The sequence below is a fragment of the Hylaeus volcanicus genome, chromosome 5 (assembly GCF_026283585.1).
Source record: "Hylaeus volcanicus isolate JK05 chromosome 5, UHH_iyHylVolc1.0_haploid, whole genome shotgun sequence".
Classification (NCBI taxonomy): domain Eukaryota; kingdom Metazoa; phylum Arthropoda; class Insecta; order Hymenoptera; family Colletidae; genus Hylaeus; species Hylaeus volcanicus.
The window spans coordinates 9,446,024-9,472,741 of NC_071980.1; the positions used below are offsets into that span (position 1 = coordinate 9,446,024).

General features: G+C 43.8%; 1 protein-coding gene across 3 annotated transcripts in view; it reads left to right on the plus strand.

The window, feature by feature from the left end:
• Positions 1-26,718, plus strand: part of LOC128877385 (beta-1-syntrophin) — a 323,668-nt gene that overhangs the window by 269,420 nt on the left and 27,530 nt on the right. For all 3 annotated transcript variants that reach the window (XM_054124652.1, XM_054124650.1, XM_054124651.1), the window contains one exon: positions 21,893-22,113. In XM_054124652.1, coding sequence (XP_053980627.1) covers positions 21,893-22,113 — 221 coding nt within the window. The remainder of the gene's footprint in view (positions 1-21,892; positions 22,114-26,718) is intronic.

Sequence of the window (26,718 nt, forward strand, 5' to 3'; positions counted from 1 at the left end):
ACTTGGCCCCTTGAATTAGGCAACCCGTATTGACAGACTTGTCGGACAGGTTGCCTGTCCGTAGGCGCAAACGTGCCACCTCTTCGCATATTATGTTCTTCCGATACCAGGAGTAAAATTTGTTTAGAATTTTGATACGTACCTCGAATTTCTCGTGCCACCTCCTCGCATATCATGTTTCTCCTGATTCCAGAAGTAAAGTTTGGCCAAAATTTCATACGTACCATGTAATCCTCGAGCCACCTCCTCGCATATCATGTTTCTCCTGATACCAGGAGTAAAATTTGTTCAGAATTTCGTTACGTACCTTGAATTTTTCGTGCCACCTCGCATATCATGTTTCTCCTGATACCAGGAGTAAAATTTGTTCAGAATTTCGATACGTACCTTGAATTTCTCGTGCCACCTCCTCGCATATCATGTTTCTCCTGATACCAGGAGTAAAATTTGTTTAGAATTTCGATACGTACCTCGAATCTCTCGTGCCACCTCGCATATCATGTTTCTCCTGATACCAGGAGTAAAATTTGTTCATAATTTCGATACGTACCATGTAATCCTTGTGCCACCTCTTCGCATATCATGTTCTTCTGATACCAGGAGTAAAATTTGTTCAGAATTTCGATACGTACCTTGAATTTCTCGTGCCACCTCCTCACATATCATGTTTCTCCTGATACCAGGAGTAAAATTTGGCCAAAATTTCATACGTACCATGTAATCCTCGTGCCACCTCTTCGCATATCATGTTTCTCCTGATTCCAGAAGTAAAGTTTGGCCAAAATTTCGATACGTACCTTGAATTTTTCGTGTCACCTCTTCGCATATCATGTTTTCCTGATACCAGGAGTAAAATTCCAGCCAGAATTTCATACGTACCAAATATCCGCTCGTGCCTCTCCGCATGTCATGTACTCCTGGTACCAGGAGTATAGTTCGGGACAGAATTTGATACGTACCAAGAATTCCCGGTGCCGCCTCTTCGCCATCATATTCTCCTGATACGAATGTGTAAAGCAGTGTTGGTATCAGGAGTACATGATATGCGAGTCGGTTGGCACGAGGAGTATCTGGTAACCTCGTTAGAGTATGTTAGACGGCGTTAGGGGATGTTAAGAGGTGATGGAAGGTGTTAGAGTTTGTGAGGGTATGTTCGAAGTTGTCAGGGAATGTAAGAGGGTGTTAAAGGACATTAAGGGATGTAGGGGGCGTTAAGGGATGTGGGGAGATATTAGAGGTGTTTAGAGATATTTAAAATTTACGTAATTGTTTAGAATAAAATCAGCGTGCATAGTCACGCAAATAACTCGCGTTACGTGAATCGAGCTGTACAAGTGTAGCCTGGAGATGTATAGAGGGTATACGGGTAACGGGGAATGGGAAATGGGAAAAGTCCACGTGCGCAGAGAAACTGGGTTATCGGGGGATTTCGACAGGAATTTCTGACGCCGTTTCTCTGCGCTTGTTCGATAATCTTTGATCCACTTTACATTTATACTATCCGTGGATCCTTTCGCGAGGGCGATAAATCAGGATCGGCGGTATCGCGAAATTCGACGAAGTTAGATCGTTCCAGGGAAAAAATCGAAACTTTTTTCTACCATCCCGATACCCGTGGAAAGTAGTTTTCGATTGTTTTCTGAAAATGTCGTAGAAGTCTCGCGCTGAGAAACTTTGATTCCGTGTAAGAATCAAAGCTGCACTTTCGGAATAACAGGATTAAAAAGCTGTGCTTGCGAGGTCGACGCCAAGGAAAGCTGTCTGTCCTGAAAAGCTTGGGAAACAAAAGGTTTCGATTATCGTATTCTCAAGCTGAAGCTTCCGTCTCGAAAGCTCGAAGCTGACCTTAAACTTTATACCAAGACGCCAAAATCTTTAATTTACTCGAGATCGAGACGAGATGGAAATTTATCTCGTCTCGTGCGCATCACTAATCCTGAACCAAGGGAGCTTCAGTATCGGAGCTACCTAGCCCTGAAGACACAGGGTACATTTGCGGAACATCGCCGCCAAGACCTAATCGAACGCGACACTCTCCCAGAAGCCGTGAACACCACAAGGAATAGTACCCGCGAAAGCCATAAATCTAAAATCCCCAAAAGCTTCGACTCCGAATATTCCAGGTTAACACTAGCAAGAATATTCGAGAGTGTTCTAATTGGAACCTGCCGGACAAAGGGTTGGTCGAATCTTGCCCCCAAAATTCCCCTGGCTCCTGCAGAGGAAATTCGGGTCGGAAAACACCGAGAGAAGGATGGATGGCGCGCGCACGGGAAAATTATCCCGAGTTTACGAGCGAGCGCGATTAATAATCAGGACGTACGTATGCAAAAGCACGCTCATATGTACAGATTCGAACGGTGGCGCGAAAGTGTGGCCCTTAACCCGACCGCGTTACGTTCCCATAATCCCAGCGACAATACATCACGGGCTCGAGCTTAGATTCCGCACGCGGGGCGCACACGTTCGCGTTGTTTGCGTGCGGGAAGAACCCGCGCCCTCTAATACGCGTGTTCAGCCGTGTAAACGTCGGATACGAAGCGACGCAGCCCTTCGCTGGCATTAAGTATTACGCGGCATACCCGGGATCTCGTGCTGGAGAGAGAAACGTACGCTGGCGCGAGCGATAGAGGGAGATAGGAAGGGAAAGAGAGGGAATTCTCTTCTGTTATTAATCCGCCCCGTCGAGCGACCCAGTTGCCCGGAATTGTTATTTTACGGCCATCATAAAGATTAGGTGAAATTAGCCCGAATGATTTACCACCACCGGCAGATCTTTTCCGCCGTTCCGCGAAAGATATAGGGCAGATTAGATAGCGGATACGGGTGGGACCGCGTATCGGCCCGTTTCTCGATGAACCAACGAAATCTGCGCTCGTTAAGGCCACTCGGGAGCTTAATTCCGACCGTCCAAGTGACGTTTAAGAGATATTCGCTCGGAGCCGAGAATAAACGACACGGGCAGTTATTAGAATTATCGGAACGAATGTACAGAGGGCGACGGTAACGTTGGCCACGAAACCTAATAACAGTTAAAATATAGTAGTTTCGTATATTAACGCTGAACTTACTGTAGGTGTGATAGAGAAAGAGAGAGAATGCGTTTGACAGAATGCTCGATGTGAACGATCTTCTCTCGATAACAATTTATATTTAAAACATTTAATATAGTCGTTACATAGTGGTCATATTATTACAAATCAGCCTGAACACCTACCATTTCTCCACATTACAATGCTTCCAACCTATCGAATGCCCCTCTTCCAATATTTCTGTTTCAATATACTGATTATATTCGATTGTTTCGTGTATTATTGAATTCAGCATTCAATCGAGAAGTCTACTTCAGTCATTTGGCCATTCGCAATAAAGATAGGTACAACCAAAATGTCGTCAGGTTTACCGTGAACTTGTATCTGAATTCATTTCAAGTTACCCGTAATGAATACACCCAAATGGCTTCGAAGCACGAAGGGTTAATGTCACCCGTCGTTCTCAATGGAGACTACGGTCGAAAACGTCTACGCCATTATCGCGTCGATGAATAACAAAAATCGCTGGCTCGATAAAGCCCGTTTGAACGCACTGGAGCCGCGGAGCGTGCGTCGAACTGTTTAATAAGTCACAGGCGATGGTTGTTTCCGCTTTCAACGACCGTTTGACGCGAGCAGTCAAGGTTCGCGCGATATCGAGCACGGAATAGTCGCGGTAAACGTCACCGAATGCGAAACGGCCGAAGGTCGAAATAGTAACGAGCTTTGCCCCGTTAAAGGGGCAAACTAGTTGCGGTCCAAGCGATATTCGATGCAAAATAGTCGCGATGGGAATAGCGTCGTACGCAAAGTGGTTGAGGTTTAAACAGCCCTTCTAGGAAGTAGTTATAGCCCTGTAACAGTGGACACGGTGTAAGCGGTATTGCGGAGGAAGTAATCGCGGTCTGTGCAATATTGGACCCCGAAGTGACTGTGACCCGACCCGAGTAGATTATAACGACGTTCGATTGAGCCGTATTGTGCTCAAAGCGACTGTAAATTTTCTCATGTCGCCTTTGTATCGCCCTGTACACGGAACGGACGGTGAGACGTGTTTAACAGTGAAGGGAAATTGTTTCAACCTCGACTCAACTTTTGGAGTCTGATGTCCAGAATGATTTACGACGGAGACGAGCAGAATAAAGACTCTGTATAGAAGATTTATTTTTATAGTTTCTTTCGCATCCATTGGGTTATGGCAGCATGCAGAGAGACCACTTATGGCCTGATTTTTCTGACAGTCCTACAAAACCACTTCGAGGACTAGCAAAAAATGGGAAAGACTTCGCTTATATAAAGACTCTACATTTAATTATTGTATCATTGCACTAGCTCACGTGTTCGTGTCTTCGATAAATGATAGTATTACAAAGTACGAAACATTAATAACAATTTTTGTAACCCATTTTCAACAGTAATATATTCTATGTCAAACTGTTCAATTTACAACGGACTCTTGGTTTCATATACGGTTCATATCCCTAGTAATAATTTGATTAATTAATACTAATGCCCCATTTTCAATACTTGAAACGAAGTCGCGTTTGCGAGCCCATGGCTCTTCAAACCCAGCCGTGGAAAATCATTTCCAACCGTTCTGGCGATTCACACGGTCGATTTGCAACCTTGATTCCTCGAAAGCGACGTAATGCCGTGGGACGCGATACTGTCCCGAGCGCGACTCTCATTAAACGCCACTCACCGAACTTCGTAGGCGTCGGCGTCGAAAGTTAAACGAGCGAAACAACCGAGGACGATCTGGTTGCATGTTCCCGCCGCATATACGGGTCGCGCGACAGATGCACAAACGTCTCGGGCTCATTTTAAGTCGATTCCAGAGAATCGTAACATTTACGACCGCACGACACCCCCGCGACCCTTTCCTGTCGGGGCTGAATTGGAGTTTGAAACGTAGCGAACTCGAAACGAACCGGCACTTTGACCTGGTCCATCGTACCCACCACTCTGCCGCGATTTTCCGACGTTTGCTGTCCTTTGGCCCCCAGTAAACGCGAAATGGGAGTAAAGCGAATTTTATGTGGCTACGAAAATCGTTGAAAACCCTACGGCACCGTGTATTTTTATTTCGACGGTGGCTTGTTGCATTGAAATTAATCTGTAAAGTTAGATTCACGGTACGTCTCCGTATAAAAAATGATAAATTAATGTTAGAGAGAATTTATCTTATCTGATCACGAGAACGAAGCAATTCGGTAAACACTTACTCGGGCCCAATCAACCCGTAGGTACTCTTATTCGTTTATCGTCCCTCGTCGAACTTGTTCGCGAGACCTATATTCCCCAAAATGACAGCAGTCTGACGGACGCATCTTCAGCTTTTAGCGAAAAAAAAATGCAGCGAAGCATCCTCCACGTGCACGGGTTCGAGTGCGTAATTCGACGAGCGTCCTCGAATTCCCGCGTGCGTGCGTGCTTTTTCGTCCCTGGCTTCGGAGACGCTCCAGTTAGCTGTCCCAGAATCCCACGAATCGGGACACGGAGTAATTAACATCGCTCGTCGTCGAAACAATCTCTCGACCAGCGGGCGTTCGGGGATTGCTCGAATGGGGGAGGGTCCTCGCATAATCGAAACGTATCGAATATCGCGTTGCCGTCTCGATAATCGCGACTGTCTTGGCCACGGAGTTGCAAATCCTCGCCGGGAAACGCTCGCGACATTTTATTGCTATTCGGGAATAATTTATGATCCCTCGTACGGCCACGTTTCTGAGGTAGTTGATAGACAAGGGTGCGGATATCGATTTCAACTACCGCTGTAGATGAAGAGCATCGGTACCGGGAAGCATGCATACGATATGAGAAACGCCGCGGAACGGCAACATAACAGCATCGCGGTTGAATACGTAACATGATGGAAACAGGCCACCTTGGCATCTTTGCTATTTTAGGTATCTAGCTACGTCGAGCTAATATTTTACGTGCATACTTTGCAATTAGATAACGTCATCAAGCATAATGTCGAAACGTTTAACCCTTTCACTGCGAAGAAATGGACTCAGAGAAATGTTTATGTTCGTTAAATTAATTATTAAAAAATATCAGCTTATAGGGGACGATGAGACGAAACTTTCTTATATTTACAGTTTATTCGTAGGACGCTTAGTTTCGAAAATAAAAATTGAAAAGTTAGACGATCGTTCCAGAAATTGAATTTCAGGAAAAAGGTTTGCTAAGTTTTTATTTTTTATCTCTGAAACTAAACGTCGTATGAACAAACTGTAAATATAAAAAAGTTTCGTCTTATCATTACCTAGAAGCTGATATTTTTTTCTAAATTCTAATCTCTACGCCACTTTGAATTTCCAGAAAAAATCGTCCCGTACTCAAGGGAGTCAATGGAATTAAAAACAAATTCTGGAGATTATATTGTACGTAGGCAATGGTTCGGCTCGTTAGTTAAAGTTGCCAAGATGCTTAAAAGGTCTTTACACTGTTTCCAGCGAAACCAGTTGCGAGGCACAGTGCATTCCAGGGTTCTTGATCAAACTCACCCTTATTTATTCGCGGTTTCCAAAGGGTCGTTACGTTCTCCTCGCGGGGCTTTAACCTCCGTTTATTCGCAACAAATTGCCCGAAGTTTTAATTTTTATGCTTTCGTAGCTGCGAGAAAATGAAAAGCTCGGGCGTATGGGTTTAGCGAATCGAGTTATCGCTGTTGTAATAAATTTTCGGTTGTTTACGGTTCAATTAGACGGTCATTCGCGATAGCGCATACTTCATAATGAGAAGCCCGTTCATCTCCCGCCGGCTCGTAATTCACGATCGTAAATGGAAAGAATCAACGCTTTGTTATTATTACCGCTTTTAATCCGTGATAAGCTCGATGCCGCACGAGCTGCAAGAAAGGCCGTTACACGAGCACGACATCCACTTTCACAACGGTTAAATTAACTGGAGATTGGATAACGACGATTGCCTTTTGTAGTTTTCTGTATTTTTCTGATATATTAGGCGAGTGCATTCTGCAGGTTACCTTTATATTGGTATTTGATTTTTCATGTTAATATGACTGGTCAACTTGAGTACGAATAAATGTCCTCTCGAGAGAGGTGTTATGTTTCTAAATCAATTTTCCATTATAAATATGTGCATGAATAAACTTCACACATGTATACATTTACAATTACAATTTTATTTAGAAACATGAAGCACTCATTTAAATTAAACAAATTTCTCTAATAAATATGGGGCTGACTGTATCCCTAATTTGAACATGTATAGTAAAAAAAAATAATACTAAAATCACAAGCTTCGTTTTTACTAATCGAAACAGGTTGGACATTTAGGAAACCCCATAGACGCCCGTGGTATCCGCTATCCCTCTATCGAGCATCCCCCAATCAGACATAACATCCTAATGTACCTTCCATTAGGTCAGTTTCGTCATTAAACAGTCCAATGGCTGTCTGTTTCGATCAATGCGCCTCGGGGAAACGCGTTTCCGTTGGATAATGATCGCGGATGCAACCGAAACATTCATGAAAAGCGTGGGTCCAAGCTTTTAAGTGGTAAAGTTTGATAATTGTCAGCCACCGACCCATCTGCTAACGACTCGTCATTCGTGATACGATATAGGCGGTAGCCGAAAAACGGACACTTTGTATATTTCGCTGTTCAATTATACCTCTGGATACATGTTACCCCTTTTGTTTCGATCATCGTACACGAACAAAATTAAACATAAGAAAATAGACGTAAAATCCTGTCTTCGAGTTTCTCCTCTATACATCCTAACTAATGTATTATTTTACTAAAAATTTTGAAGAAATTCCTATATATTATCGAAACACGTGTAACTCAGTAGGAGAAGTTTGAAATTTCTTTACGTTCCAAATGTTGCTCGCAGGAAACTCGATTCCTATATCGCTGCCTTGTTTTTCATTACTGCCAGATTTGAGCCTTTTGCTCTTCGTTAAATAAACCAAAGAACGAAAGCAGCTTGGAACGTTGAGGTATAACAAAGAGAACAGTAGGTAAGTACAAACGATATTAGAGCTCTAATAAGAAGAATAACAAGGGAGCTGTATCAGGAGCGGCGACTCCGCCGGAAGAACGTTCGAGAGCCCCGCATTAATTGCTCGTTAATTCGCGACGTCTTCCGCCTCGGAATTGAGACGGACTAATTGTGGAACGGCGAGAACCCTCTCCCTTGAATTTTATCGTCCCCGAGGCATCCTGTTGCCGAGGAATCAGCGGTCGCGAGAAAATTCATCGTTCCTGTTTCGTTTCGCGGGAAGAATGCAATCCCGTCCGGCGACATTCATTTGCACTTTCCAGATTACTTTCCTCGATAATTAACTCTCAATCCGTCCGTCGAGCATCGTTCCCGCGTTACCAGGGAAACCGAGGAGCCACGACGACTCGAGATGGGAATTTCGCCGACGGATTAATCGACCGTCCTTCATCGACGAAATAATTCCGCTCGAAAAGACGCGACGCGAGTCGGAATCGAAACGCCGGCGACCGAATTCCGCGACTTAAACGATTCACAACAGGTGCGTCGATCGGATACATTGGCTAGAAAATTTATGACAAAGTTATTCGACTCGTCGAAGAGTCGTGCTCGAGAGGTAAATTATATTAACACTCTATGGGCTGAACTCTTTATCTGCAGAAAACTTGGAAGCCATCGATTAGCGTGAATGTTGTTTCAGTGTTGTGCATTAGTTTGTAGCTTTTGAAAAGCTCTTTTATATTAAATTATTAGCTACGTTGCTTTATTCACCGTTTAATTTTTGTTCGCTTTAGTAATATCATGGAAAATTTTAGGATTCGAGTACTTTTACCTCACTACTACAAACAAGAGTTTAAGGCTACCGAAGCAACAAAGAAAATATTATTTTCAGTCAACATTTAAAAAAACTTGTAACGCGATTATTAGGCTATCTAAAGCATATTCGTGAGTCGTGAAAGGTTGAGAAACACTTCTGCGATCGTTCGATCCGATTTTCTCCCAGCTTCGAAAAAATGGATCGAGGAAAGGGCGATCGCGTGACGACTCGTAGCCAATTTTCCGAGCGACTCTTCGCGGAAGGTTCTCGAGAAAATCTCCGACCGGATGATTGCAATTTTAATGCGGTCCTGCTTCCGTCCCGAACAATTAAGGCGTAATTGAATCGCCGAAGAAAAGTAACTCGACGACGTATTCCCAGACTGTCCAGGAAGGCTAATATTATCGTCGATTAGCCACCGATCCGCCTTCTCCTTGGTACGGGATTATTTGTATCTTCTATTTTCATTTATATTGCCCTCCCCGCCCCCTCTAAGCTTCCGTGTGTTATTTTAGCTATCGGTTTAATGGGTCTTGGTATTCTTGGCGCAGTTGAACGTTTAATTAAAATTTACCACCCGTCATAGATTTTTCAGGGCAGATTTATATAGCTCTACAACTCTATTCACAGACGTAGAATGGGCTACATTAAAATAATAAAATGCCACTGGTAATTAATAGGTGAATTTCGAGGTATTCATTCAAGTGATATCTAAGCTGATTGGGCCACGTTTTGGAAACGGGAGAGCGAAAGTAAGGCTTCCTGTTGTAACTTCTTAATCAAATTTAAAGTTCGCGGCTGTGAAAAGTGCCACGGCTGAAAATATAACTAATTTTTCCTGCTGTATTCGGTCAATGTTTGAGGACGAAACGGTTCATTTAATATTCAAAATCTACGTTATCCCATCTCAGGAATTTGTCCGACCTTAACTCTTTCGGACCTGACGTTCACAATCGACGACACAAAATTTAAAAATTTCCGACGCTATCGAATGTCCTTATTCGTGCACATGAAGGAAGACCAGTTTTCCTTAGGATTTGTTTTTTTTTTAATTGTTTTCCATACCAATTTTAGTCCGAGTTAACCATACAAATTAAATTACATTATTAGAAAAGAAATAATAATTCAGGTCTGAAAGTTAAATAAGATTTTTCAAAAAGCGGAGCTAATCGATTTGAACAGTGAACGACTCACGTGTGCATCTCCCATCGGTATCTCCTCCGATCTCTTTTCCACTGCATCATCCACCTTCCTAGACTCTCCTACTTCTGCAAACATTACCTCAGACAGACGGGTGCATTTCTCGATGCTCCCGTTCCTCTGCAGCGAAATCAGCAGTGTCTTTGACACCTTGGACCCTCCTCCACTGTCCTATCCGCCTTTCCACTCGCTCTCGATCCGGCTAGCTTTCATCTCCCTCCTGCCGCAGTCCCATTATTGTGATTGAATGTGTTCGGAATCAAATATCCAGAGGCGACGTGTGTGCAACACGTTGCACTCGGTCGAACCAAAAGCATGCGGTCGCGTTGTTGCGGCAAATGCCACGCTGTTAATCGCTCGTCGACGAACAAGCGACGCTGGCCGATTGAGTCGCAGGCGGATCTTCGCCTGACGGGGCGATCCATGGTCGATTGGATCCTTCGTCGACCTGAAAGAAGACTGACGTTAGAGAAAGAAAACATATTCGCGAGTGGTCCGATGTCACGAATCACGCGTTGAAAGTTTGAGGGTTGATTAGAGTGCTAGAGTATTATTCATTGGTAGATCTGATTCGCGTAGTACTACATAAAGAATCTCCAACTTGATATTACGCGAAGAAAAGTTTCAAGTAACAAAGTGAAATTACTCGTTACCTATTAGGTTTAGGGGTAATAAAAGTCCATTTTTATTCAGAATTCGATGCTCTATCATATTTATATTGTAGGAGATTAAATGTTATTTTATTTATAAATGACTAAACTAAACTATTAACAAAACTGAAATAAACAGAATCCGCTCTGCAATCCGCTCTACGTCTATTCGCGCCGTCTTTACCCTTCGATCGCTCAACCAGCTCTGTCCGCCACGCTTCTTCTCCTACATACCCTTAAAGTTAAAATCTACCCAGGGTTTTTTCCAGGTAGGGGAACCTTGTCCTAGGCGACCTCGTCGAGGCGCGCCTGGACAACATCCGCCCAAGTGGCCTGGTCATAAATTAAACTAAACTAAAACTACGTTACAATGTACTTATGCTCATCCTATAGCTAACGCTCTCTCTCTCTCTCTCTCTCACGCACGCGCACACACTCTCACTCCTACAATATTTTACACTACCAGCTTTCCATAATTGATATTCCTCTGGTGAATCTAAATCTTCCACGATATCTACCATGTTCTCGAATCAATTGTGCCTGAGGCGATGATAGCGGCGTGGCGAGGCGTCCAGGAAACAATTAATCGCTTAACTCGTGTTCTTCTTTCCCAACCAGGGAATGAAATATCGAAGTAGCTGGACCGAACTGGTCGAAACGCGCCAGACTATCACGGAGGGGATGCGAACAGGTGCTCTTTCGCAACCCTTTCGAGGTAGCTCTCCAGGTCCCGTAGATGGTGCGCTATTAATTAAAGCGCGAGCCACTATCCATTCTCAAACAGATTGATCGTCCCAATTGCATCCACAATCTTCGACGTTCACCCTCTACCCTCGCCCAGTTCCGCCACCCCCTGCTACCCTTTAGCTCCCGATTTTCCCGCGTTATTCGCCCGTATACCAGACAGAAGGCCGGAATGGGGATAGTGCATCAGCAATGCTAAGTAAACTGCGGCCATGGATGAGGATCGAGGGTCGACGCGTGGGTGGGGCCAACGTCTGTGTGTACTATAGGGTTGGAACGCGTCACGGGAAGTGTTTTTTTAAGAGACAAGGCGTCTGCGGAGAATATGATTTATCGACGTCGGGAGGGACGGAGGACTTTATTGAGTCGTTGCTGAGACACTCGCCGATTCTTGTATTACAATATTTCATTTACATCTAACCACGTATTACCTCGACAAAATCAGTATGGAAATTAATTCCGTATCTTTGCGTTCGATCGTTTGTAGCTGTCGTTCAAGACAACATGTTTACTTGTCTTTACAATGAATCTGGGTACACTCAGTCCTATTTATATTCATACTCTTTATGTCTACTGAAGACATTTGGGCTTAAATTAAACGATAGGTTTAATGATTTTTACGCAAATAAACTTTACATGCGTACGTGAAAAATTTGTTTCGAAATGTCTAACCTTTCGTTTCATTTCAATTTCTTTGTTAAATATACAGGGTACGAACATTTATGGGGCTGATATAACTTAAGTAAACGAATATGTACACGAGTAAACTTTGCACGTGTATACGAAAAATTTGGAAACACCAAACCTTCCATTTAATTTACATTTCTTTATTAGATACAAGAGGTACGAATACTTCTGAGAACATGAGCCAAGTCTCAACCTTTAGGTTACGTAAAATATTAGAAAAAGAAATTTAATACGCATCACGCTCCTGAGAAATATTTACACTCTTTGTTTACGGGATGTTTTTAGCCGAATACGACGCGATCCACGGAAACTTTTCCGTCTCGAAGGGGGATTCCTATCCCAGTGGCAGTTGTCATCGAAGTAGCGACGCCTTATCGGTGCTTGGCGACGCCATCGCGACACCGTCGACACGGATTTCCCTGCTCCGTGTCGCGAAACTCGTGAAATCGAGCGAAAGGGAAGTTCTCCCGTTCGTCGTCACCTTGACGCAATCTACGACGAGGGTTGTAAGGTGGAATCGAGCGAAAAGGCAGAAACATATTAAAACGGGGAGGAGAGAACGAGGGTTTAACGGCGCTCACGACCTCCTGAACGGTAGAGGTAGGGTTCTTCGCCAAAAGAGGGGGGCGGGAGTGCGGAAGTTATCGGGAAGAAAAAGAGATATCGACGAGGGTTTCCTTCATCTTTCGATTCTTTCGTCATACCCCATCAAAATCTCGTATTCGCGATTTTATCGCTGTCGGTGCTCGACGATGTTGAAAACGAAGCCAATTGAAATTGCGTTTCTCTCGCGAACCTCCTCGCCGCGCCCTCGTCGAGATACCTATGCTTCCACGTTTCTTAATTTCTCTTTTTGGTAATACAGCGAAACAATCGAGACCATGAGAACCACAGCAGCCTATTAGTCCGAGAGCCCGCGACAGAAATGGGTGACTCATTTCATTACACAAATGAACCTGTTTTCCTAAGATGGTATGTCTCCCTAGTTCAGAAATGCTTGGTCTGGCATGAATTCATTGGTGCAACGCTTCACTATGGCGTTTTATAATAATTTGATTTTTGGCCAAATCAAATCATTACTACTGAAATTTTTAGTGTGTATTGTTGACATACCAAATTGAATAAAAAAGTTGGTCTGGCAGTCGGAAAACCTTGTCGGAAAAACGAAGTAGTTTGACTAAAATCATTAGCACCCATTTAGCACCGCTTACAATCTGCCAGACCAACTTTTTTATGCAATTTGGTATGTCAACAATACATTCTAAAAATTTCAGTAATAATGATTTCAGTCAAAGATACTGTTATTTCTTACATGTTTCCGACTTTCTAAGGGAGCGATGCACCGTTTGTGCTCCGCCAGCCTTGGATTATTTTTATTCTTTAGTAGTAAAGAGTCAAATAGCAAAAGGATATTTGTAATGAAATTGGCCGAAATTTTATGTCGCAGGCTCTCGGACTATATCTACAAATTTATGGTATCGGTTTATAAAGAGAAATCGAACAGTTCTATGCTGCCAACTGTTAATGATTCAGAAAATTAAGTATACGTCACTTTGGTTTTAGAAAACATCCTATCAGCTACGCGCTTCAGGTCATAACACAATTTTTAAGAACATTTTACTTAGGCCACTGTGGTTCTCAAGGCCTGAATTCAACGTATCGAACAATTTTGACCCGAAGCAAAGAGTTGGAACAGAGACAACTCGGAAACGCGGAAACGATGCGTCATATCATTGCCGCAATAGTTGCGATGTACGCTTGAAATATTAATCGGGAAAGCTCGGATCCGTCGCGAATAAATCAGCGTCTGTAATGCTCGAAATGGGGGATTTTCGAACGCGACAAGTTTTTTCCATTGTTTCGCGTAAACGCCATTCAAGCAATACCAGCATCGATAATAATTCTTTTTCGCCGTGCCGCGGGCTCGCTTGTTCCCGAGCGAAAATGTTGACGATTTTTATTACGCCAATCGAGTAAATGCGACGAACAAATACAAATATTACCGACACGTTTTTCGGCCCGTCGCCCGGGCACAATGTAAACCGATTTCTGGTGTTGCAAATTGCTCGATAAAACGCGAAACGTTTCGAAAGTCAGCCCGGAAGTGCGGGGAGAAGGCCCGATTGGAATTTTTTTTTTTTTTTACCGGGAAGAGATATCGCTGGTGCAACGTGAACATTTCGCGAAATTATATTGAATTTCGGTGTTCTGTTTCTGCTTTTTCGTTTGTTTCGATAAAATATTGTACTTTTAACTGGTCGTGTCAACAGATATGTTTATTTCCTTTTGACCAGGACACGAAATATTTGATAACGTATAATTGACCCGTTACGAACGAACGATCAATTAAAATTTTAACGCGTCACATTGTTACAACCACACAGAGTTGCTACTTTTTCTTACCTCATTATGGATGTATTGTATTATATCTATTAGATTGACAACTAAGTTTTTTGAAATTTTAGCATACCGCCTGTCGTATTAATGTTTTAAATCAATCGGAAGAGGTTGTCTTGTCCTACCGAAATCTATGTTTTGCTTTTTTTTTGTTCTGGTTAATTTACGTCAACTTTCAGATCGTTAAAATGGAATGTCAAGTTGAGAAAAATTTGTAGACTCCTGCACTAATATGTTTAATTTCAATTTTTCGCGACGCGAACGTTTTGCGTGCGATGGAAGGACTCGACGGTATATCAAATATGTATGGCGACGTTAAAAGGTTGGGATACGATCATTTTTCTCTCCCTCTGAATTAATGAGAAACGAGATGCCATAAGGGAAACGCGCGTGGGAGATCTCAACGTGTCCGATAAGGGAAATAAAATTCCGGTTTGCCAAATCTACGATCTGCCCTTTATCGGTATTGCTCGCCCAAAGTGGGAAAGTTCGCACATTTGCATGGTAAAACCAGGTCGTTAACGCGCAACCCTCTACGTCGCGATAAAAAATTAAAAAAGTGTTTATTAGAAAGGCAGATAGACGGACATTTTGAGCCCTTTCTCAACGTGACGTGCCGTATTGTGTATAACTCTGCAAAAATAAATCGAGCACGTCGATTTCACGTTGTCATACATTAAAGGGTTAACGAAGAAAACTGAAGGTGACGTTAAAGGTACGTAAGATACAACGCAGTTTCTGAAATTTTCTGACTATTACCTGCCGGTGATAGTGATCTCGTGAACCGTCGACAGAGATCGCGCAAGTTAAATGATCCGAATACTTCTCTCTTTTAACGTTGCTGTTCCTGGGAGTCTGTTTATGCGAGAATATAACCGATGTTCCATGATGTTGCGCCTTCAAAGATTAAGTAAATTTCCCAAGTAATATGCATAACCCCGACAACTTAGGATGTCGGCTAATTTGCTCTTTGACCGTAGACAGGGGCCGCGTGGACGAGAAACAAGCTGACGTTCTTACCGGTTGCTCGGTACCGAGACGCCACTCGAGATCCCACGGCTTTTTTACGCCGAGTTTGTTCCAAACTTCATTTGCACTCGCTTAAAGAAAGTTAGGGGAAAAAGTCGGAGTCTGCTTAGCTTCGAGGACATCGCCTGTGTTACCTGCGCCTCTGTTCGCTAATCGCTAACTTTCGACCGCTTTAAAGAACACCTGAAGTCTTACGATATCAACAACTTTCACGGCAATATAAATTTCTTTTATCTACGTGGACAGGAACGCGTGTTTTTTTTTTCTTTTAACCCTTTAGGCACGGCTCACCTTTTCCGCGGGTGAACAATTTTTTCTACATATATTTTTACTAAACATGGTCCTGTGAATAACATTCTACCGTTAGAACCCCCAAACAGAGGGTCGCGGCTCGCTATCGAAGAAGAGTGGCGCAAGGGCGAACAACAACCGCGTGACATGTTGTGCCAGGTCGATTCGAAGTCGATTCATCGAGAAAATAATTCGTGAAACATTAATATTACAGAAAAGTCATATTCTCGGTCATTGTTTAAACAATTATTGTTACAAATTAATTTAATTATTGTCAGAAATTAATATTTAGTTGATGCACTTAATAAATATTAAAATATCGATCATTTTTCTCGATTAATGTCTGAAATGAATACTTATTCCTAGCCGTAATTGTTATTAATGTTTAATAACACTGAATGATTCTTGGCTTTGAAGTATGCTCGAACTAGAAGTAAAAACCTACTATCGAGGCAGACTGGTATATCCCTTCGCACACGTCACGTTCCCCACGTGACCGTAACTCCTGGCAATAGTAATGAAAGGGAATAATGGGGCGGTGGAAATCGCGTACAGCGATGAATATGGTTCGTCTGGCGTGGAGTCGATCGGTCGATTCAATCAGCTCGAATTGAGAGTGTTCGGGGCCGAAGTGCCGAGGGGAGAGAAGGGAAAAACGCGCGATACAACGCGAGGCACAATGCTACGATCGGAAAACCGCAGCCGTACGCCAAAGCGTGGGAAGGTTTCGCGATATGGATAAGGAAACCCGATGGAACCACTCGACGGCCTAAAGCATGTCGGAGAAATTTCCCGGAAATTTCACTGAAATTCGATTCTCATTTTTTCCTTCGTCGACGATTTGTTCGCTGGCTCTATCCGGTATTTATTCCCGACGCAACACGTCCGTGCAAATGAAACCACGCTAAAAAATTCCGTATGTGATTGCTCGTGGGATGTACATCCAAATCGAAACCAAAATGCACCCGTGTTCAGAAATACGCGGACATTTACCACCTCCGATGAATAATGAGCACGGGTTGCATTTTTTAATTCCAACTTTATCGCAATTTCCGTTTCGCTATTCTTACTTTTCGCGACTTAAACTCGTGTATCATTGCATTCCATGCGTTTTCCGTAGCTTCTACTTATTTTCTATTTCAAGAAAGGGTTTCCCAGTCAATTATAATAATTAGTACTCGTTGCATTTTTTAATTTCTTTATCGCGACCTAAACTCGTGTATCATTGCATTCCATGCATCTCCTATCCTTTTTACCTATTTTCTATTTCTTCCAGTTAATTAATAACGACAATTCAACGATACCCCGTCGTAATTTAATTAATTTAGTCACTCGAAACATTAATTTAGACATCTCGCGCGTGTCGTAGCCGTTGATGCATCCTCTAATTTCAAAGCCGCAACTCCCCGGAGCGTTTTATTTATTTATTTCACAGATTCGTTGGAAACGAATCCCGGTCCCTCGATATTTAATTTCATAATTAGTAAATATTGCATTTACCCGACAGATCGAGCCGCAAGATGTTGCCGGCACGGCTGATGAAGTTTCTCAATTAAATTGAAGAGATAGCTTGCCACGGAGAAATGTTTCAAGCCGAGGATGAGGGGGAGGGAGGTGAGGATGCGAAATCGGAGGAGGTGAAATCGTTTTCCATTTTAATTGAACGACCACCACTTGTGAATTGTATCGAAAAATATTTACGGAGCTAATACCGAGATTTAATTATTTGTTTAATAGAACCAAGGAAAACTCCGGCTCGGATTTAATTCCGCGAACGAAGGACGTCGGTTCTTCTTCGACTCTCGTGCGTTTTTAGGAGACCGAGACGTTTACTTCGGATCCCGTGAAAAGCTCGAGCAACGCGAACGTTAAACTTTCAGACTTTTTCCCCGCCCTTGGTTCCCTTTACTCTTTGCGGCGACTGACGTTAGGGTAATTTGTCAGACGTAGAATGATGAAAGGGCAAAGGAAAATATTTTCCGTTTCCATATGAAACGTTTTTTTCTACACAAAACGACGGACTCTTTTAATCCGCGAGGCAAAGTTTTTGACTCGACTTCGTCCATTAGCTGAAATAAGTTGTCCCGAAAGTTCCTGCTTACGCCGAGCGAGACGAAAGTATTCCCCGTGATTCTTTGCGTCGCTGAAATCTTGTTTCAACTTGAAATTGCTGGTCGGTAGGAGAGATAAATATAACTAGACAAAAAAACGAATAGTTAACTGTCGTAATAACTGCTAACGCTCTGGATATTAAATTTGTTGTTTCAAAGAGAAAATTTACGATCTTCTTCTGCAATAATTCGTGACTCAAAAGTCTATAAATTTATCCCTGGATAAATTTTCAATCAATTTGAGCTACGTGACATGTTGTATTTGTCAGTGAATGGGTTAATAGTTATGCAGTAGGACCTTCCTTTCTATTCATCGGTAACGCATTGCGTTCCGGAAGTCGAGTAGATTTTCCAGAAACACGGGAATAACGCGGAGCTGGACGACCGCCAGCTGAAGGAAAATCTCGTACCCGAGTGGTTAATTGGTTTAATTTCCTTGGAGCTCGAGAAAAGCTTAGAGAAGCGGAACGCGTTTCCTGCCTACTTCTTTCTTCCTCTTTCTTCCCCAACAAAAATGTTGCTTTCCTCCTAAAAGAATTGCTTCTTTCTTCGCCGAAGCTATTTCTCCTACGCCTTAATTTCTTAACAACGGGATCCCTTAATATTTCAAAGCTCGCAAAACACGAGCTCGATAGCTTAGATAGATGAATATATTTTTCGAGCAAAATCCCGAATCGAGACGCAAGAATTTTGCATACCGGTCGAGTCTTTGGAATTTTGTTTACATTGAGGAAATTCGAAGAAAATTATGCGTACGATTTCGAGGAATTTCCATCGCCGAATCTCAATCCCATCCGAAAGTAATCTCTCCAGGTCCCCCTGGTCTATCTACCGAGGACAGATACCCTCTAAATGGCGAACTCGCGCGATAAATCGTTTCAATCTCGGCTCTCTCCCGGTCGTCGGATGAAGTTCTTTGGAAGTCGTGCCGACTTACCAATTCAAAAGAACTTCGACGGGGTCTGGACGTAAAATTTTTATCGAGCCTTAACGAGTTCTTTGTCTTGGTACTTGAAAACGGTCGCGTGCTCTTCTTTCAGCTCCGAGGATCTTTGTCCGCGTTTGGATCCACCGCGAATAATTGAAAGCTGGACCGGGCGAAGCGCGGCCAATTATCCTCGCTGGACTTCAAAGTATGCTCTGCAAGAGTAATTTTCATCGTCGGCCAAGCAACATTATTATATCATTAATTATTGCCAAACGTAGCATAGCCGATTCCTATCGCGATGCTTCGGTTATCCTACAAACGCAGAGATTGGAGGATCGATTCCAAATAGAATTATCGCTCGAGTTACGAACACACCCTAATCCAGTACATGTTTTGATCTGGAAGATTTTGAAATTCGAGTACTTTTACGTTACTACTGAAAGCAAGAGTTTAAAGCTACTGAATATAATATTTTCTTTGCTGCCTCGGTAGCTTTAAACTCTTGCTTCCGATAGTGACGTAAAAGTACTCGAATCTCAAAATTTTCCATAAAAAAAGAAATTAAACGATCAACAAATTAATATAGCTAATAATTAAATATGAAAGAGCTTTGAAAAGCTACAAAATGATATACAACATTTGCGTAATAGAATAATTTTTAGAAATTGCACAAACTGAAACCACTTAAACGCGCGAACTTTTGGTTCAACTTAATATTACTGTGACAACTATGCCTGTATAGTTAATCACAAGATACAAGATCCACGTTTTTCCCAGTTAGACCTAAACGCGTAGTAAAATTCTTTACCGTTTCAAAGATGAAATATTCCATAGAGAGTTACGGGCAAAGTGGCTCGTGCTTTCAGCGCGTCGACGTTAAATGGACTGCGGATCGCTGCGCCGAACCAGCTTTTTTCGCTGTCGAGAAACACGAAATAGTCAATATTGACCAGGGACAGTTTGCCGTTCCACTTGGCAGCGCAACGAATCAAAGGAAAACAGATTCCAGAAGAGGGGAGCGTTGGCTCGTTCGCTTCGACATGCTGGATATTCGAAAATAGGAATAACAGACTGAGACACGCTGGAAATGTCGCGGAGAAACGATACCCACGGTTTTCGTTCGACGTAGACGCACTCGTGGCAGCTAATTGCTGATTGTTCGGTAGCGAGACCCGCCGTCGATTTTCCTCGATAACCAATTGCACGCGTATACCTTCTGGGGTGTTCTTTGTCATTGCGACCGCGGCCATAATGGTTGACAGCGTCCTTTTGCACGCTGGATACGTGGGTTAATAAAGTACTGTCCGACGCACGTCCCCGACTAGACGCCAGAATGTGAAATCCGAAACGTGGTCGCGACCGCAGACTCGAAACCAATGATCGAACGGTCTGGTGCATCGCGAAGGAAGCGAAAACGGGCATGGTCGTTCTTCTATAGCTGAACGAAGAGGCTGCTAGCGTTATTTTTTCGATTAACTGATGCAATGGTACAGGGATACGTGCATACAAAGAATATACACAACAAGAAAGGAGAGATTAAATACTCTTCTCGAGTCTTCTTCTAAAATACTCAAAGCCGCCTAGATTCCTATCTGTTGGAAATCTAGGAGCGAAAAGAACGAGTAAAATATTCATTAAGAAGACACGATGGAGCGACACGATGGGGTGGAATGGAGCGGACCGAAGAGGTACAGGACAAAACGTGTCCATGAAAAGGACACGGTACAACGACACGCGATGCTCGCGTCGCGACGTAAACACGCACCGTTTTCAATGGAATGTCAATATTCGACAGTTCAATTAATCCCCGATGTATCATCCCTGCGGGGAGCAGATGGAGGGCATTGTGTCCCATGGCCGAGCGGTGCATTCCGACCGGAGCGAAAACCGCCGGCGGAATACACAGCTACGTGCTCGTGTCCTGGAGACCGCTCTTCGCTCGATATTGTCTCCTCGTAAGTGCCACGGGAAAATGCGCTTGACACTTATGAGGCTACATTTCTCGAAGGGAAGCTGGCTTCTTCCTCGGCCCGTTTCCACCGCTTTTTCTCTCCTTCGTGTCCTCGGAGACGTTCTTGTCTCCGAATAATGCACGTCTGGAATGCACACGGCTCCCGCGGAGGAACTATCGATGCATCCACTGTTTTCACCGTCGATAACTACGAAATTCTTTCTTTACCCGGACTGACTATTGTTTTCCTCCGCTTTGCTTCTCATCTTGGACCGTTTCCTCTGCATTCTTTACTCTCGCTTCTCTTTTTCGCGCATCTCGACACGAACACGTTAAACGTACGTTAACGTCGACCAAAGTCTGATCGGATTCGCAGATACACGAAGAGTGTTTGGGAAAAGAAGGCAATGGGATCGAGCAAACGTTTTGGTTAAGGGAGTAACTGCTGGAGGCCAGTTTGGGAATGCACGATTAGGGGTTAAGGGTAAAAGGAAGATGTGACTGAAAGAATGTAAGAGCTTCAGTTTTCAACCAGTGTGTAAGAAAATCGAACCACGTGTGCGAGTAATTCTTACAATGTTTACCACACATCGCGAATAACACGATGAAAATTCCGCGATAGCAAGGCACGAGGTGGAAAATGCTCAAACGGTGGGGGTCGTTCGCAAATCTTAGAACGTTTCGCGCTGCAACGGAATCGTGAATTCCGGTCGCGCGTTATCGTACACGAACAGGTGTCGCGCATAATTTTCCCTGCACGCGCGCGCTCACAACCCCTTCTTCGAAAGAAACATTTTCGGGGCGCGTGAATCGTGCCTGATCACGATTTCCGACGCGATCAGCCGCATGCACGACCGCGAGGTTTACGAGCCGCGTGGCACCCGTGTCTGTCCACACCGTAGTCGGACAGCGATTACTTTGCGATTACCTTTGTTACATTCGCGATTCTCGTATTAATTGGGAATCGTAAAGCACGTTACGCGGAATGCAATTTTTAATCTTTCGGAGATAACGTGTGCGTACACGCACTTGTTACAGGCAAAATTCAAGCGTTTAAATACGTATTTTAATTGAAAACAGAACGGACGTGCCAGCAGCGAAAGCAGCGAGGACGGGGCAGGTAGCAGCGCGAGCACTTCCAGAGGAGCTGGAAGCTTCGGCCTCGGTGGTGGCTGCACAGGGGGATGGCGCAGCGTGTTCGGGGCGGTTTCAGGACGAGAACTGAGGCTCTACGAATGCGCACCCTGGAGTCCAGAGGCTTGGGCCTCTCCCAGCATCACGTGTCCTCTTATCGCCACCAGGTGAGAAAATATCTTCGAATGCTCTAGATGTTGTTAACCCTTTTGCACTCGAGAGGTGACTCTCAGTCATATGTTAACGACAACATTAAACAGAAGCGACTTCATGTCACCGGATGGAAGACCATGATGCTAAGAAAGCATCTCGAGTTACTGGTAGATATCGATACGAAAAAGAGGCCTCGAGTGCAAAGGATTGAGACATTGTATCGCTCTAAGACCGTCGAAACTTTTCCTCAAACGAGCATTACTTATACAACAACGTATCAAACATTTCTATCATAATTTTCACGAGGGACAAACGACGAAAGCTCTAAATTGAAGTTGACGTTGCCACAATGGCGGCATTGCAACGGTTCGTGGAAGAAAAATGCTTTCGACTCGGTCGGGATTCGAACCTGGCTCGATCTAGTGGAAATCAAGGGTGCTATTCACCGCGCGATTGTGGCCTCGAGTTTGATCGTGTTTCTTTTCGGCATTTCTGCCGCGAAACTTCATTTGCTTTCATCGAGCGCTTCTGGTATCGCGATATTGTCGCAATTGCGCTTCGAGGACCAATTTCTGTTCGATTCTTTCGGAACGTGCCGCAGGTGGTTTGTTTGACGTTTATTTCTACGTTTATAAATTGATTTTTTTTTATCTTGGCTCGCGCGTATACGAAATATAAAAAAAAAATTGCTGCCTTCCAAGGTCTTTGCCGGTAGTGAATAGTTCCCAGAGCACCCGTTTAGCCCGGACTAGCGTCGATAATTAGAATCGATAGGCCGCGAAACGAATCGTCCGGACGTTTTAACGGTCCGCGCACGTAACGGCTCTCGTCCTACCCACCCTGCGATACGAATACTCGAGCGCACGTATAATAGTCTTAATTAAAATAGTGGTCTAACGAACACCGCTAACTGCGGTAATCCGACGTGCCTCATTGGTAATCCCCCGACCGCGCCAACGAACACGAATGCGTTACGTTGCCCAACCTGGCTCCGGCACGATCGACTGCCTCGACCGTGTGCCGCCCTGCAACCCCGAAACTGCGATATCAGGCGGATGTACGTGCCACGATGTGACATCTTCTCCAGTGGCTGTCGACCGAATATCACCGAGGATGATCGGCGCGTCTAGGCTGTAATATTTGGTCGCTGCACGCCAGCTGCAAGATCCTCCAGTCAGGATTTTATTTCAATAATGTCAGGTCATCCCGTGAATAATGTTTTCAAGTATAAACGAGTTCTCGATTAACGCACTATGTAACTCAGATGCGTAGTCCGGGTTATTATTATATTAATAAAAAGCGATATTAAATTTGTTGTTTTAAACAGAAAATTTACGATCGTCTTTTGCAATAATTCGTGACCCAAAAGGCTATAAACTTATCCTTTGAGTAATTGCGGTCAATTTGAACTACGAGACATCTCGTAGGTGGTAGTGAACGGGTTAATGTCCCGATATCTCGAGTCTTCGAGCGTGTATCTGCGACCGAAGGGGTTGAAGTTAATCGTACCGAGTGTTTGCCAAAAATACCCTCAACGGTAATGTTCCCGTCCTTAGGAGGAACGAGTCCATTTGTTCGGTACCACAAGCGTGTAACCAGCGTCCAAGTTCGAGCGTAGAAAGCGCCCTGGCGATATAAGATAGAAACAGAGGGAAAGAGATGCGAAAATGACCGCATTCTCTGGAATTGGATTTCGTTGGGGTGTGCTCGCGATCCGGAAAGTTAATGCAGCCTGGGCCAAGGGAGCTTCCGGGACAGCTCGGGACTGTGGTTAATTCTACGGTGGTCTGGTTCCGCGCGAAACAAAGACGAAAACCAGGATACGCCGTGGGGATCGGACGTCGAAACGATTTCTCTTAAGGTTTCCTAATCGAACGCGTCGATACGGAGAATTCAGAGACGGGGTACGACTTTGTCCTGATTTTGAATACGAGAGAGTGTGTTCATTCAGCTGAAGTAATTTCGATGTACGTAGTACTTGCTTCCTATTTAACCCTTTTCATACATTGGACGAGAAGATTGTAATTTGCACGATTTAATGGACGAGTTTCCATTACAAACATACATACATATATTCATTCCCAGATCCAGATTCTCCTTTTGCTAATAACATAAGTATGTATATTTTATAATTTTAAATTTACTAATCGATTTTTTTTAAAAAAAATCACAATATTGAAATTACTTGAACAATCGTTCCTACTTTAATTTTAATAATTATTTATTGCATTTCCTTTATTAGAATCATTATATTTTATATGAAATTTTAAATCCTACTTCCTTACAATGGAATCAATTGGTCATCAATCATACCGAATATATGAATATCCTGAATTAACCAAGATTGAATTTGACAAATTTGAGAAATGTGCGAAACCAATCACAGATTTATACCTAATATATTAGAAAGAACAAATGATAAAGACTTTATAAATTGATCAAAATCAATTAAAAAAAAAAAAAAAAAACAGTTCGTACAAATTACAATTTTAGTAGCGAGATATCTCGTTCAATTTATGAAAAGGGTTGATTGCAAAAGTTACAACGAAAGTATACCTGGAGAAAAAGTGCTCAGAGAGTTCTACTCCCCGTGGAATCCGCTTCGAAAGTTTCCGAGTTGGACAGCGTACTTTTGACGAAACAGCATCGAATAATTTGTTACAACTCGAAAGGTATCGAGAGGCCGCCGGCAGCGGAGGTATCGTCGCGTGTTGCGCGTGACAGCATCATAAATCATGGGGCATCGATCGTCGGCCGTCAGAAAGCGTTCAAAGTCGAAGCAACCCCCGGCGGGTTCGCGCTTCCGGGTCGTCGTTCGAACGCTTCGAGCCGTCGCCCTGCACGCCGGAACGATTAATCGAGGGGTTGATTGTAATTAACCGAGCGGCTCTCAAGGCTTATAAAAGTTAAGGACCGTGACCTTCGAGCAAACCGCCGACAGGGCTGCCTGCGCGGTGTAGCGATCTCAACCACTCCCTGGCGCGGGGGACGACTGGGTTGCGCTGGAAGCGGTCCAGGCTTCGAAACGAAGGGAAACGATTCCCTGGTTAATTAATAGCGGGTGATTAATCGTCGGAGGACGGGCTACCCTCGTCAAACAAACCTCCAGCCAGGGTTCCCGTGTTCGTACGCGATCTGAAAGGGGGTGGGCCGAGCAAAAAGGGAAACGCCGCAGATACTGATCCCTGTTTCCGTTGTCTTTGATTTTGGCTCGATGTCGAATCGGAAGATGCACGATTCCGAACAATTTTTTAAGGTCTTGAGACGTTCGAAGTTCGCGACGTTTGTCAATAAAATGATTATCGCCTCGGTGAGACGAAGGCGACTTGATGCTCATATCTCAAATTAGAGATCTCATTTTCGAAGTGAATCTAAGCTTAGCATTCGTGGCAATAGAATGCTAAGAAAGCATCTCGTCTCGAACAATTTTTTAAGGTCTTGAGACGTTCGAAGTTCGCGACGTTTGTCAATAAAATGATTATCGCCTCGGTGAGACGAAGGTGACTTGATGCTCATATCTCAAATTAGAGATCTCATTTTCGAAGTGAATCTAAGCTTAGCATTCGTGGCAATAGAATGCTAAGAAAGCATCTCGTCTCGAGTGCAAAGGGTTAATGCACAACGAAATCGTTACCCGACCATTTTCACGCTTATCGTATGTTCTCTTCGAACGTCGAGGCTTGTCCCCGCGAAGTATACAAATGTCTTTATTAGGGAACTGTATGCTGTCGAGACAAGGTGGATTCTGTTTTCCTTGGATATCCTCCATGAATAATGAAACTCGAGAGAAACGAGGCTACGCGAAGACAAACCAGGTCTTTAGTTCTACCGAAACCGAAACGTCGATCGGAGTTCGCATTCGAAAATTGCTAGTCGCAGCAGAAACCTCGCGGAATCGAATTCATTCGGAATACGAATCGTCCCCTTTGTTCCAAGTCTTGTTAATCCGCGTCGATCGGAAGAATCAGAAAGAATTCTCCGGTTTTCGCGGCGTATTCTCAGCCAGTCAAGATTTCCGTCTCGCCACAGAAAACGCGCGGCCGATAACGCTTCATCCCTGAAAATATAGCGGCGTTGGCGCATTCTCTGGTCGGCCAACTCCTCGCGAAAGTCAGTACGGAAGACAGGGGCTCCTTTCCAAACGGGGTTAAACGCTCGTGATTTATGTAAGAAGCTCGTCGAGCTCGGATCCATTCGGAAAGAGAGACAGTGAGGACGGCGCGGGAGGGAGGGGCGAGGAAAAGGCGGAGTGACGGTACGTCAGGCGAAGATATGGGAATTTCGCGGCATTAGAGAGTGCCTGGTGGAGGTGACGTCTTCCTACGACGCTCTTCTCGCAATTTTCGCTCGGTTCTGAGCGGATCTGCCGCGCGGTGAAGAATCGTCGGCTCAGAAATATTGTTGTACTGCTGCTGCAAGGTCGGCGCAGTTGATTCTCTTGAACCCTTTCGATACATTGAATGAGATATCTCGATACCAAAATGTCTCGATACCATGATGCAAGATTATATTTCTCCCCAAAAGAAGTAAATCAGACGCAGAAAATGTTCAATGTATCGAGAGGGTTAAAAAACTGCGCTGCTTCTAAAACAATTTTAGCAACTCGAAACGGCGAACCG